This window comes from Eleutherodactylus coqui, unplaced genomic scaffold (genome assembly GCF_035609145.1).
Source record: "Eleutherodactylus coqui strain aEleCoq1 unplaced genomic scaffold, aEleCoq1.hap1 HAP1_SCAFFOLD_168, whole genome shotgun sequence".
In the NCBI taxonomy this organism is placed as follows: Eukaryota; Metazoa; Chordata; class Amphibia; order Anura; family Eleutherodactylidae; genus Eleutherodactylus; species Eleutherodactylus coqui.
The window spans coordinates 138,550-153,969 of NW_027102261.1; the positions used below are offsets into that span (position 1 = coordinate 138,550).

The 15,420-nt window shown below is 46.4% G+C and overlaps 1 protein-coding gene across 1 annotated transcript in view; it reads left to right on the plus strand.

The window, feature by feature from the left end:
- Nucleotides 1-15,420, plus strand: part of LOC136601560 (scavenger receptor cysteine-rich type 1 protein M130-like) — a gene marked incomplete at its 3' end in the record, with an annotated part of 285,923 nt that overhangs the window by 131,757 nt on the left and 138,746 nt on the right. Inside the window, exon 4 of the mRNA XM_066588833.1 lies at nt 5,053-5,367. Coding sequence (XP_066444930.1) covers nt 5,053-5,367 — 315 coding nt within the window. The remainder of the gene's footprint in view (nt 1-5,052; nt 5,368-15,420) is intronic.

Consider the following 15,420-nt stretch of genomic DNA (forward strand, 5'->3'; position numbering starts at 1 on the left):
CGACGACGCTCACAGGGGCGCCACCTATCGTAGGATAGATGTACTATGCCAGTAATCTTCCCAGGAGTGTACTCAGCAACTTCCCAAAGTCTCATGGCAATTGGATGAATGGTGTAGTAATGCATAAAGGACAGACAGACAGACATACATTCATTTATATATATCAGGAAGTGAGCGAATTAGATTCTGTATGTAAAATTTGTACGCTAATTCTTTTGCGCATAGAATTGAATAATATAGTTAGGACCCATTAGCGTTTCCTATTTATGACATATTCAATGCCCGTGCCAAATTTCAAGTTTCTATGTGAGAAAATTACATTCCGTACGCAAAATTTGGATGCTAATTCTTTTGCGCATAGAATTGAATAATGGAGTTGGGACCCATTAGCTTTTCCTATTTATGACATATTCAATGCCCGTGCCAAATTTCAAGTTTCTATGTGAGAAAAGTAGATTCCGTCCGTAAAATTTGGACGCTAATTCTTTGGCGCATAGAATTGAATAATCGAGTTGGGACCCATTAGCGTTTCCTATTTATGACATATTCAATGCCCGTGTCAAATTTCAAGTTTCAATGTGAGAAAATTAGATTCCGTACGTAAAATTTGGACGCTAATTCTTTGGTGCTTAGAATTGAATAATTGAGTTGGGACCCATTAGCTTTTTCTATTTATGACATAATCAATGCTCGTGCCAAGTTTCAAGTTTCTATGACATTGGGAAGTGAGAAAATTAGATTCCGTACGTAAAATTTGGACGCCAATTCTTTTGCGCCTAGAATTGAATAATCGATTTGGGACCCATTAGCTTTTTCTATTTGTGACATAATCAATGCTTGTGCCAAATTTCACGTTTCTATTACATTGGGAAGCGAGAGAATTAGATTCCGTACGTAAAATTCGGACACTAATTCTTTGGCGCTTAGAATTGAATAATCGAGTTGGGACCCATTAACTTTTCCTATTTATGACATAATCAATGCTCGTGCCAAATTTCATGTTTCTACGACATCGCAAAGTGAGAGAATTAGTGGCAGTGATGGAAATCAAACGATCTACGTGGGGGGGGGGGGTCATAACTGTCGACGACGCTCGCACGCGCGCCATTTATCGTAGCATAAATGTACTATGTCTATAATCTTCCCAGGAGTGTACTCAACAACTTCCCAGAGTTTCATGGCGATCGGATGAATGGTGTAGTAGCGCATAAAGGACAAACAGACACGCAGACAGACAGACACGCATACATTCAATTTTATATATATAAACTAGCTTACCCGCCGCGCGTTGCTGCGAAGACAGACAGACAGACAGACATACATACATCGTTTTTATATATCTAGTGTAGTAATGCATAAAGGACAGACAGACAGACATACATTCATTTTTATATATATAGATGACATCAGGAAGTGAGAGAATTAGATTCTGTATGTAAAATTTGGACGCTAATTCTTTGGTGCTTAGAATTGAATAATCGAGTTGGGACTCTTGAACTTTTCCAATTTATGACAATCAATGCTCGTGCCAAATTTCATGGTTCTATGACATTGGGAAGTGAGAAAATTAGATTCCGTACGTAAAATTTGGACGCCAATTCTTTTGCGCCTAGAATTGAATAATCGATTTGGGACCCATTAGCTTTTCCTATTTATGACATAATCAATGCTCGTGCCAAATTTCGAGTTTCTATGACATTGGAAAGCGAGAAAATTAGATTCCGTACGTAAAATTTGGACGCTAATTCTTTTGCGCTTAGAATCGAATAATTGAGTTGGGACCCATTACCTTTTCCTATTTGTGACATAATCAATGCTCGTGCCAAATTTCAAGTTTCTATGACATTGGGAAGTGAGAGAATTGGTGGCAATGATGGAAATCGAACGATCTACGTGGGGGGGTCGTAACTGTCGACGACGCTCGCACGCGCACCATTTATCATAGAATATTTGTACTATGCCTATAATCTTCCCAGGAGTGTACTCAACAACTTCCCAAAGTTTTATGACGATCGGATGAATGGTGTAGTAGCGCATAAAGGACAAACAGACAGACAGACACACAGACACGCATACAGACATACATTCAATTTTATATATATAGATAATATCCTTCTTCTCCAGAAAGACATCAAGTCCCCCTTTAAACTCCTCTATGGATTCTGCCATCACCACTTCCTCAGGCAGAGAGTTCCACAGCCTCACTGCTCTTACAGTAAAGAACCCCTTTCTATGTTGGTGATGAAACCTGCTTTCTTCTAGATATAGCGGATGCCCTCTTGTTACCGTCGCAGTCCTGGGTGTAAACAGATCGCGGGAGAGATCCTTGTATCGTCCCCTCATGTATTTATACATAGTTATTTGGTCGCCCCTTAGCTGTCTTTTTTCCGGGGTGAATAATCCCAGTTTTGGTGCCTCTCTGGGTATTCCAGTCCCTTCATTCCATGTATTAGTTTAGTTGCCTTCTTTGAACCCCCTCCAATACCATAACATCTTTCCTGAGCCCCGGTGACCAGAACTGTGTGCAGTATTCCATGTGAGGCCTGACAAGTGCCTTATATAGTGGGGGGATAATGTTCTCGTCCCTCCCCCCTATACCTCTTTTAATGCACCCCAAGAGTTTATTAGTTTTTGCAGCAGCTGACTGGCATTGGCTACTCCAGTTTAGTCTATAATCCACTAGTACCCCCAGGTCTTTTCCCTAGCAGTACCCCATTTAGTGTATATTGGTGACTGTTTCTTCTGCCCATGTGCAAAACCTTACATTTTTCAACATTGACCTTCATTCACCATTCCCCCCCCCCCCTTCCCCAAGCCCCCGGCTTATTTCGCTCCGTTTGTAGCTGCACATTGTCCTCTGTTGCATTGATTATATCGTATAATTTTGTATCATCTGTAAATATTGATATTTTACTGTGCAGCCCCTCTATGAGCTGGTTGATAAATATATTGAACAGAATGCGGCCCAATACTGAACCCTGTGGCCCCCACTACTGATGGGGGCCCAATCAGAGTACAAACCATTTATTACCACCCAGACGAGCGTGGTTTACTCACTGCAAAGCAATGAGTAAACCATACTGCTGTCTTCCTTGAACAGATCACATGAATGGACTGCTTCTAGCTCCGTTGAGCAGCCCGTTCACACGATCCGTGCCGCAGGCAGTGAGCTTACACGGCTCCCATAGGAGCCTATGGAAAGCAAGCTGCACCTCGGTGCACCATGGAGCTGACCTGTGAGTTTGCACTGGCTGTCCTTTCTTTTTTAAAAGCGCAGATTCTGTGCTTCGAAAGAGCGTCTGTGTCAGCGCTTCCATGGGAACCAATTGGTTCCTATTGCTGTAGCAGCGAGTAAACCACGCTCATCTGACCCAGGCCAGAGAGTGAGATCAAGCTGGTGAACTTCAAGTGATATGGATTATCATTAAGATGAAATACTAAATCCTGTGTGGCCGCCTCAGTGCGATCCCACATATAATGATATTGGCTCTGGCATACCACACTATCTGAGCTTTTATATGGGTTAAAGTTTGAGCAAATCTATTGTTCCTCCGACCAATCCCCCATCAGATTAGCTAGCATCGGGGAGAATCTCCACCCCATGGGGCTCTCGTTATCTGTAGGTAAAAATTACCATCAAAGGCAAAAAACTGATGTTTTAATGAATACTCTCCACCCACTACTATAAACTCTTGTAGCTTCTCACTGGATTTGCTGGGTTCAGCGCAATCCTGGATATTTGTCAAATAGTAAAGATAGTAAAGATGTGGAAAAACACTTTGGAGATTTGTCATGGAAGGATCGGTATATGTGGTTAACATGTGATGTAGAAAGTGTATATTGGTGTATTCCACATCATTTAGCTATCATTGCTGTTACCGACCATCTTCCAAAATACGGCGTATTTACTAAGACCTGCTGTGTATTACGCTGCACAATGTTGGGATAAAACAAACACACCTAACTAATTAGGCTGCGCAGCCTTTTTGTAATTATGGCGCGGGTGTGTCCTGTGCTGATGTGAAAGGTCTCCGTCGGCACAAAAAGTGCAGCAAACTGTGCAGATTTGCACCCAAAAAAGGCTCCTTCACGGCACGAAAACATTGCGGTACTGCAAGAGCTTTTGTGCATACGCTTGTGGGAAAGAGCCTTAATGGTGTATTTCCACAGGCAGGTGTGGTACTGGTCTGGGAAAGTTAGACCAATATCGCACTTGTAGACCTGCAATCTTCAGACTTCTGTGCCACAAACACGTGATTCACATCCCTGCAGTAAGCGCTTTTCAAAGTGCATGAAAACAATGCATGTTATTCTATGGCATATGTGCAAAGCACTTTTTTTCACACCCCCATAGGAAAGGATGGGCGATTCGCACAGCAGAATCACCCAAAAGAAAGATATGCTGCAGTTTGTTGTTCTCGCACTGTCGGTACAAGAACAAAAGTGCTCATATAAATTAACCCATTGAAAATATTGGGGTTCTTTTCCCCTGCAAGTTCCATCCATATTGAAGTCACACGGGAATATCACCTGTCTAAATACACCTTTAATCTAGTAATAAAGCTTTTCTGCAGATATTTTCCATGTTGCAGTATGTAGATAGTTTCAGACCTCCTGTATACACTCTCTGTCTACACAAATATACATAAACACTTGTGACTTGATGGTGTAGATGATATTTCTGGGATGTGGGGTGTAGTAAGAGATATTACTATTGGTCGCTGCTCTTAGGGATTCTCTCATGAAGACTGCTGTTATAAGAAGTTGGCTCCGGCTTCTCTAGTCCATGACCATCAGCTGGGATCTCTGGGAGCCACATCTGGGGATTCTGGTGAATTGACACCCATGTGATGCAGAATCTACCAGATCCACCAGCTGCCCCTCCTCATTCTGGCTCACAGAGAGGGACCCCGAGCGCAAGTCACCCCTCTAAGATGTGCATTGTGATTAATAGGCATATGGAGAGGGGACGTCATGGTGAGACAAGCGCTGTTATACTAGTATTTCCTTATATTCAGGGATTTTTATATTATTTTATGTTTATTTTCACAGCTCCAGTGAGACTTTATGGAGGAAACACTGAATGTGAAGGATTAGTGGAAGTGAGATATAAAGAAGAATGGATGGGAGTGGATTATTACATAAAGAACAGAGAAAGCATTGCTAATATAGTTTGCAGAGAGCTGGGATGTAACACTGCAAATCTACAACATCGTGTGACCAGAGGGAATATATTTGTGGATGATTACAGGAGGAGCTTGGATCTACTATGTACAGGAGGAGAGTCATCCTTGATGCAGTGTGAATATTTTATAAATGATGATATAATGTCACCTTCTGCATATCTGACTGGAGTGCTATGTTCAGGTAAGAGACGTGCCTTTTCTCTCCACACATCACACACTGGACTGGATACAACATGACCCAGGAATAACAGATCCGACCTGCTGTAACCCACCAAACCTCCCTCCTCCCCAGACGCAATTGACAGCAAACAGTAGTAGTTGGACAGCAGCCCTCCAATCTTCCCCAACTTCAGTGATGGGAGGGAAACTCACTTAGGGCTGAAAGGCACGCTCCCAGCAAGATGTGGACTCTTCATCCAAATAAAACCAGGCCAACCTGGCAAGATGGAGCAGCATACGGGGTGCAAACAGAAGTCCTCAATGCATTTTTTTTACCAGGACATATCTCTTTCTTTCAATCCATACACCCGCGAACGTTTTGACCGCTACCTGCTGACTTTATCAAGTCAATGACATGCACATAATACATGAGAGACTAAATACAAACTATGGATGACATCGACCCAATCACCACACCACATTAGAAATGCCCATCATGTACCAAAGTCCTGATTGGACACTCAGGATGTAACCAGCTGAGGACAATGATTGTGGTCAGACCCCCCCACTTATGCACAGCACTTACTCAGCATCATCTCTGCGTCCCAGCATATGCGCCACAGCCCTCCCATCAGGAGTCACGGTGTGCGCTCTCACATATGAGGTGCCAGCGCATGCGCAGCACTAACTTAGCATTCCTTTACTGCCATAAGTCTGTTAATGTCCCGTCGTTCTGGCTTATAATTTGTATGTATTACTAGTAGAGATGAGCGAGCACACTGGTCCGAGCTTGATGCTCGTTCGAGTATTAGGGTGTTCGAGATGCTAGTTACTCGAGACGAGCACCACGCGGTACTCGGGTAAATTCCATTTCCTTCCCTGAAAGATTTGCGCCATTTTCTGGCCAAGAGAAACACAGGGAAGGCATTACAACTACCTCCTGTGATGTTCCAGCCCTATCCCACCCCCCTGCAGTGAGTGGCTGGCGAGATCAAGTGACCCCCGAGTATTTAAATCAGCCCCGCCCGCGGCTCGCCTCAGACACACGCTGGCAGAGATTAGGGAGAGTGCTGCTGCTGCTGTTGCTGGTTTAGGGAGAGTGTTAGCGTCTACAAGAACCCCAACGGTCCTTCTTAGGGCCACAGCTCACCTAGTGCACTACTGTTGTGGGTGCTGGGAGCAGTTTTGCCTTTTGTTTTTGGTATATCGGGCGTGCAGCCCAATTACAGCTATAGCGTTCTCAGGCTGCAGTCTGTACTAAGTAGTATAGGGGAAGTATTGGTGGGGCAGGGACAGTGGTAGTGTGGAATCCTGTCTACCTGTGCATTTAACTCCGTGGTTGCTGGGAGTTGTAGTACCTCAGCATTGCACTGCAAGGCCTCAGTTCAGCCTTCAGTGTAATTTTTTGCTGGGTGCAGTTAGCGTTACGAAAGCGCTCTCTGCCTCCAAGTGCAGGTTTAAAAAGCACTAATATTTTTCTCCGCTCTGTGTTACCAGACAGCTGCCGGCGCAGTGTACGGTGCCAGACAGCCATAGAGGGAGAGTCCAATACACGCTCCATTGCCTGAATTGCATTGGAGAAAAACTAATTTTAAAAAAGGAATCCTTTTTTGCGTCTGCTTGTAACCCAGTACACATTACTGCGTGGCCTGTGGGACTTGAGGTGAATCTCAACTGCATAGTGCACAGCTAGTTCTGCTTGCATCCTTCCTTATAATTTAGCTCAGGCTTCTTTTTGCGTTGTATAACCGTTGGCAGGCACCAACTGCGCGGCAATAATTCAAAAAATGTTTTACACCGCTTAGTGTCTGCTCGATTCTTAATCCACCATGCTGAAGGGTAGGGGTAGAGGACGTGGACGCTGGCGAGGACGCGGAGTTGCAAGTGAGGGTGTGGGTATAGGCCGAGTTCATGGTCCAGGCGAATCACAGCCGGCTGCTGCGGGATTAGGAGAGAGGACAGTTTCTGGGGTCCCCAGCTTCATATCACAATTTTTGGGTCCACGTCATAGACCTTTATTAAAAACCGAGCAGTGTGAGCAGGTCCTGTCGTGGATGGCAGAAAGTGCATCCAGCAATCTATCGACCACCCAGTCTTCTACGCCGTCCACTGCTGCAACTCTGAATCCTCTGGCTGCTGCTCCTCCTTCCCCCCAGCCTCCTCACTCCATGATAATGACACATTGTGATGAGCAGGCAGACTCCCAGGAACTGTTCTCGGGCCCCTGCCCAGATTGGGCAACAATGGTTCCTCTCCCACCAGAGGAGTTTGTCGTGACCGATGTTCAACCTTTGGAAAGTTCCCGGGGTCCGGGGGATGAGGTTGGGGACTTCCGGCAACTGCCTCAAGAGCTTTCAGTGGATGAGGAGGACGATGACCATGAGACACAGTTGTCTATCAGTGAGGTAGTAGTAAGGGCAGTAAGTCCGGGGGAGGAGCGCACAGAGGATTCGGAGGAAGAGCCGCTGGACGATGAGGTGACTGACTCCACCTGGTGTGATAAGCCAACTGAGGACAGGTCTTCAAAGAAGGAGGATATTGCAGCCGCAGGACAGGTTGGAAGAGGCAGTGGAGTGGCCAGGGGTAGAGGCAGGGCCAGAGCAAATAATCCACCAGCTGTTTCCCAAAGCACCCCCTCGCGCCAAGGTGCTCTAAGGTGTGGCAGTTTTTCACTGAAACCGCTGACGACCGGCGAATAGTGGTGTGCAACCTTTGTCGCGCCAAGATCAGCCGGGGAGCCACCACCACCAGCCTCACCACCACCAGCATGCGCAGACATATGATGGCCAAGCACCCCACAAGGTGGGACGAAGGCCGTTCATTGCCTCCGGCTTGTGCCACTGCCTCTCCCCCTGGGCCCCAAGCTGCCACTGAGATCCAACCCACCTCTCACGACACAGGCACGACCGTCTCCTGGCCTGGACCCACACCCTCACCTCCGCTGTCCTCAGCCCCATCCAGCAATGTCTCTCAATGCAGCATCCAAGCTTTAAATGTCCACATAGCCAAATTGATCAGCCTGGAGATGCTCCATTACAGGCTTGTGGAGACTGAGGCTTTCAAAAACATGATGGCGGTGCCACTATTTTTTACGGTGTGCCGTCCCAGCCCTGCACGACCACGTCTCACGCAACATTGTACGCGCCCTAACCAATTCGGTTACTGGCAAGGTCCACTTAACAACGGACACGTGGACAAGCACAGGCGGGCAGGGACACTATATCTCCCTGACGGCACATTGGGTGAATTTAGTGGAGGCTGGGACCGAGTCAGAGCCTGGGACCGCTCATGTCCTACCCACCCTCAGAATTGCGGGCCCCAGATCGGTGCTGGTATTTGTGGCGGTGTATGCCCCCTCCACTAAAACTTCCTCCTGCTCCTCCTCCAACGCAACCTCTACCTCGCAATCAAGATGTGTCAGTAGCAGCACGTCGCCAGCAGTCGGTGTCGTGCGGTGGGCAAGCGGCAGCAAGCCGTGCTAAAACTACTCAGCTTAGGAGAGAAGAGGCCCACGGCCCACGAACTGTTGCACTGTCTGACAGAGCAGACCAACCGCTAGCTTTCGCCACTGAGCCTCCGACCGGGCATGGTCGTGTGTGACAATGGCCGTAACCTGGTGGCGGCTCTGCAGCTCGGCAGCCTCACACACGTGCCATGCCTGGCCCACGTCTTTAATTTGGTGGTTCAGCGGTTTCTGAAAGGCTACCCACACTTGTCAGACCTCCTCGGAAAGGTGCGCCGGGTCAGTGCACATTTCCGCAAGTCCAACACGGACCCTGCAACATCGGTTTAATTTGCCAGTGCACCGACTGCTTTGCGACGTGCCCACATGGTGGAACTCTACGCTTCACATGTTGTCCCGGCTGTATGAGCAGCGTAGAGCTATTGTGGAATACCAACTCCAACATGGGCGGCGTAGTGGGAGTCAGCCTCCTCAATTCTTTACAGAGGAGTGGGCCTGGATGGCAGACATCTGCCAGGTCCTTGGAAAGTTTGAGGAGTCTACCCTGATGGTGAGCGGCGATACTGCAATCATTAGTGTCACCATTCCTCTGCTATGCCTGTTGAGAAGTTCCCTGCAAAGCATAGGAGGCGGGGGAAGACAGTATGTCACTGGATTGTCAGAGCACCCTCATGTCTATATCTCAGCGCATGGAGGAGGAGGAGGGGGAGGAGCCTGAGGAGCAAGAGACAGCTGGGCCCACTGCAGAGGGTACCCATGCTGCTTGCCTCTCATCCATTCCGCGTGTATGGCCTGAGGAGGAGGAGGAGGAGGAGGATCTTCAAAGTGATCTTCCTAGTGAGGACAGCCATATGTTGCATACAGGAACCCTGGCACACATGGCTGACTTTATGTTAACATGCCTTTCTTGTGACCCTCGCGTTAGACACATTCTGGCCACTACGGATTACTGGGTGTACACACTGCTTGACCCACGGTATAAGGAGAACCTTTCCACTCTCATTCCCGAAGAGGAAAGGGGTTTGAGAGTGATGCAATACCACAGGGCCCTGGTGGACAAACTGATGGTAAACTTCCCATCCGACAGCGCTAGTGGCAGAAGGCACAGTTCCGAGGGCCAAGAAGAAGGGGAGGCGTGGAGATCAGGCAGCATGTTCAGCGCAGCAGGGGAACACTCTCCAAGGCCTTTGCCAGCTTTATGGCTCCCCAGCAAGACTGTGTCACACCTCCCCAGTCCAAGCTGAGTCGGAGGGAGCACTGTAAGAAGATGGTGAGGGAGTACGCAGCCAATCGTACCACCGTCCTCCGTGACGCCTCTGCACTGTACAACTACTGGGTGTCAAAGCTGGACACGTGGCCCGACCTCGCGCTGTATGCCCTGGAGGTGCTGGCTTGCCCTGCGGCTAGCGTCTTGTCATAGAGGGTGTTTAGTACAGCTGGGGGAATCATCACGGACAAGCGTACCCGCCTGTCAACTGACAGCGCCGACAGGCTTACACTCATAAAGATGAACAAAGCCTGGATTTCCCCAGACTTCTCTTCTCCACCAGCGGACAGCAGCGGTACCTAAAGACCTTTGTCAATCTGTGTATGATATTCCTCCTCCTCCTCCGGCTCCTCCTCCTGAAACCTCACGTAATAACCCCGAACGGGCAATTTTTCTGTGGGCCAAAAGGCTCATATAACTTTTCAAAATAATATTTATCTGTTTCAATTCTCATTAAAGCATTGACACTTCCACCTGAACCAATTTTTATTTTGACTGGGCTGCCTCCAGGCCTAGTTACAAATTAAGCCACAGTAAGCTAAGCGATTAATGGCTTTCACCTGCCCTCTGGGTTGGGCATGGGCAATTTTTTGGGGGTACATTTGTACTGTCGGTACACCAATTTTTGAAGCCCTCGCCTACAATGTAATCCAAGTAATTTTTATGGGCTTCGCCTGCACTCATGGTACACCACTGTGTCTGGGGTTGGACTACACTTTTGCTACAGAAATGTTACTCTATTCTGCCTACCTATACTTCTGCCACAGTAATGCTAGAGGGGTCTGACTATACTTCCGCAACAGAAATGTAACTTCGGTCTGCAGATACTTTTGCTCCTGAAATGTTACCTTGGTTGGTGTATACTGTTACTACTGTAATTTTACTAATACTGGGCTCTGCCCATACTGCTTCTACGTAAATGTTACGGGGGTCTGTCTATACTGCTACTACTGAAATGCTACCAATACTATGCTCTCCCTGCACTGCTGCCAGGGAAATGTTTATCTACTGCTTTGCCCATACTGCTTCTACGTTAATGTTACTGGGGCCTGTCTATACTGTGTGACAACACGGGGGTTACATATCACGCCAAACGGTCACTTCCTTCTTTACTTGCACTTTATTCACACAACTTTAACCAACACAAACGACAATCTCCAGATCAATAATAATTAATGATAGCAACTCAAAAGTCTCTGATAGCTTTAACCCTCCACAGTCCGTAAGGTAAGCAGGTAAATCCTCAGCTGAGGATACAGTATAAGTCCATAGGGTTGAACAGACCTGTGAATGTCCAGAGCACAGCTGGTCCTTATGCCTTCAGACCCCTTAGTCCAAGGGCAGGCGTACTCCAGGGGTCTTGCTGAAACCTTTCAGCGCTTCATCCACAGCGCCTCTCTGCTCACCCAGGGAGGCACAGAATACTTGCAGCCTGTATCTCCCAGGCACACACCTTTCCTAGGTGTGGAGGTGAGGGGCGTCTCCCTGTGCACCTCTGGCCTTCTTTGTCCACACACTGGGCCTGGCAGCCCCAGCTCCACTGAGCTGCCACACTGGGCCTAGTTTTACAGGGGCAGTTTCAGTCCAACTATATATTTGGGAAAATTTACTACGTGGACCCTTAAGCTAGAGATATTAAAATTTAACTTTTATTCGACAATAACTAAAAAGAAAAACGGGGAAGAACAAACACACATATATCAAATCCGATAAACGGTAGGTTAGAATCTATGCCACTGTCTGTGGACAAATAAGGACCAATCAGGCTGAGTGAAGTTGTTACTCAGCTATTGCATATTATCGGTCTTGAAAAACAATGACTCAATAGTCCAAATTTATAGCGCACGCGTCATTCTGATAAAGAAATGATCCGTACAAAACAACTGAATGTTTCAAGCGTAACCCTACGCGTTTCCCCCACACAGTGGGTTCTTCAGGGGTTTCGATACGCTAAATCCAGTGATATACTGGACAGTGGCTAAGAGATGGTACATAATGAAACCTCAAGGTATCCAGAGTTGTCAAAATAGATGAGCATTGGATACAGAGGAGTCAAATAATATAGATCTGTTTGTTCGGGCGACTACAACCATCCTAATAATTTTGTGGTTGTTACCCGATGGTAGATGTCGCCTGACTGGTCTATAATGGCCTAGTTCCTACAATGGCAATAATTAGCAATAGGGTAAGCTTTAAGAACAAATCTACTCTTTCGAATCGAGTTTGACCGGGATGGTGTTCCACGGTACACAGAAAGTTTTTTGCCGTCAGGTCATAATATACTAAGATAGCTATCTAAAAGCTCTCAGTTGATATGAGATATTGGCTCAAAAAAATAATTAGATGGAATATCTAAGACCTATACTAATCCCTCAATAGAGTAGTCCCTAAGCCAGAGCTTTTAGAAGACAAAACTGAAATCAAATAAATGAAAAAAATGAAAAATACGGCGGCATGTCAGTCCTGGTGGTGGACTGACAGCATACTGAATTCACAGATCCCAGACCCTTAAATAGGAGTCATACAGCTCCACCTTGTATGGGAGTGTCTCATGAATGGGCCAATCGTGGTTACTTAGAAGGAGTACCTTGTTTCGTTCGTTGCCATGGACCCCAGGACGCTACTATATTCATCCAACTGTGCCGTGACTTGTACAGCAAGTCTTTCAATATATATACAATGAGGACGCCTCTCAATATCTCAATGAGGTTTCATTATGTAATTGTTTTTCAAGACCGATAATATGCAATAGCTGAGTAACAACTTCACTTAGCCTGATTGGTCCTTATTTGTCTACAGACAGTGGCATAGATTCTAACCTACCGGTTTTTATCGGATTTGATATATGTGTGTTTGCTCTTCCCCGTTTTTCTTTTTAGTTATTGTTGAATAAAAGTTATATTTTAATATCTCTAGCTTAAGGGTCCACGTAGTAAATTTAGCCACCCTGAGCCTGGCAGCCCGGCACTCTCTCTGGCTCTCAGCCAGACACTGTCTCTTACTGCAGTAGGAACAACCCTTTTTATAGCACTGACCACACCTGTGGGTTTTTTCCTTCTTGCTTCAGGCATCAGACTGATTGTCTGTTGCCCCCTACAGGCCAGCACACCCCTACAACTGCTACTACTGAAATGTTACAAATGCTGTGCTCTCCCTACACTGCTGCAAGGGAAATGTGAATCTGCTGCTTTGCCCATACTGCTTCTACGTAATGTTACAGGGGTCTGACTATACTGCTACTAGATAAATGTTACAAATGCTGTACTCTCCCTACACTGCTGCAAGGGAATTGTGAATCTGCTGCTTTGGCTATTCTGCTTCTACGTAAATGTTACTGGGGTCTGACTATACTGCTACTACTGAAATGTCACAAATACTATGCTCTCCCTACACTGCTGCAAGGGAATTGTGAATCTGCCGCTTTGCCCATACTGCTTCTACGTAAATTTTACTGGGGCCTGTCTATACTGCTACTACTGAAATATTACAAATGCTGTACTCTCCCTACACTGCTGCCAGGGAAATGTCTATCTGCTGCTTTGCCCATACTGCTTCTACGTGAATGTTACTAGGGCCTGTCTATACTGCTACTACTGAAATGTTACAAATGCTGTACTCTCCCTACACTGCTGCAAGGGAAATGTGAATCTGCTGCCTTGCCCATACTGCTTCTACGTAAATGTTACTGGGGTCTTTCTATACGGTTACTACAACTGAAAAGTTACTGCACTCTGTCAATACTGCTGCAAATGAAATGTTATGGGGTCAGCCTACACTGCTGTAACGGAAATGTTAAAGGGGTGGGTCTATACTGTTACTACTACTGAAATGTTACTTGGGTCTGTCTGTACTGCTGGAACTGAAATGTGACCTGGGGCATGTTGCAACTGATACTACTGAAATGTTACTGGGGTCTGTCAATACTGCTGTAAATGAAATGTTACTGGGGTCTGTCTATACTGTTGCTACTGAAATGTTACTGGGGCCTGTTCCTACTGATACTACTGAAATGTTACTGGGGTCTGTTTGCACTGCTGGAACTGAAATGTGACTGGGGCATGTCACAACTGATACAACTGAAATGTTACTGGGGTCTGTCTATACTTATACAACTGAAATGTTACTGGGGTCTGTCTATACTTATACAACTGAAATGTTACTGGGGTCTGTCTAGACTTATACTACTGAACTTTTGCTGGGGTCTGACTATACTTATACTACTGAAATGTTACGGGGGTCTGTCTACACTGCTGGAACTGAAATGTTACTGGGGTCTGTCTAGACTTATACTACTGAAATGTTACTGGGGTCTGTCTAGACTTATACTACTGAACTGTTATTGGGGTCTGTCTATACTTATACTACTGAAATGTTACTGGGGTCTGTCTATACTTATACTACTGAAATGTTACTGGGGTCTGTGTATACTGCTGCAAATGAAATGTTAGGGGGGGTCTGTCCCTACTGCTGCCAATGAAATGTTACAGGGGTCTGTCCATACTCTTACCACTGAAATGTTAATAATTCTCAGCTCTGCCTATACTGCTGCTACTGCTATGTTACAGGGTTGTGAAAATGGAGGCTTCCCAAAGACATGATGGTGACGAGGCCGCGCTACTAGGTCCCCAGGCGCGACAACTTTTCAGCGACGCTGTTACTGGGAAGGTGCATATAACCACGGACACGTGGACAGGACACGTACTGCCTCAAAAACATCCCCCTCCTCCTCCTCCAACAATGAAAACATTCTTGGCAAATGCTTTCGCAGTGGTCCGTCTGGCAGCAGTCCAAGAATTTCACCTTAAACGACACAATAAGAAAGCCCCCCACCACGGCCAACTTAATCCTGGCCACATTCCGAAAACCAACTAAATAAAACTGCGCTACTATATCCACACTCCACATTTCATCCTGGCCACATTCTGAAAACCAACTAAATAAAACCGCGCTAATAGGTGCACAGTCGCGACCACTATCCCACCAACGTGATTACTGGTAAGGTGCATATAACCACGTACACGGGGACAGGACACGTACTGCCTCAAAAACACCCCCCCTCCTCCTCCTCCAACAATGAAAACATTCTTGGCAAATGCGACACAATAAGAAAGCACCCCACCACAGCCCCATCACGGCCCACTTAATCCTGGCCACATCCTGAAAACCAACTAAATACAACCGCGGTAGTATTCCGTTATCCCTAGCTGAAGCTTTCAGACGACTGGTAGAGCAATGGTGGCTTCCAACTTGTGGGTACTGCTAAGTCCAAAGATTAGCGTACAGCTGAGGTCGGAATACAGGTGACCATAGAACACACCATGCCTGCAGGGCAAGGAACTGAGTTG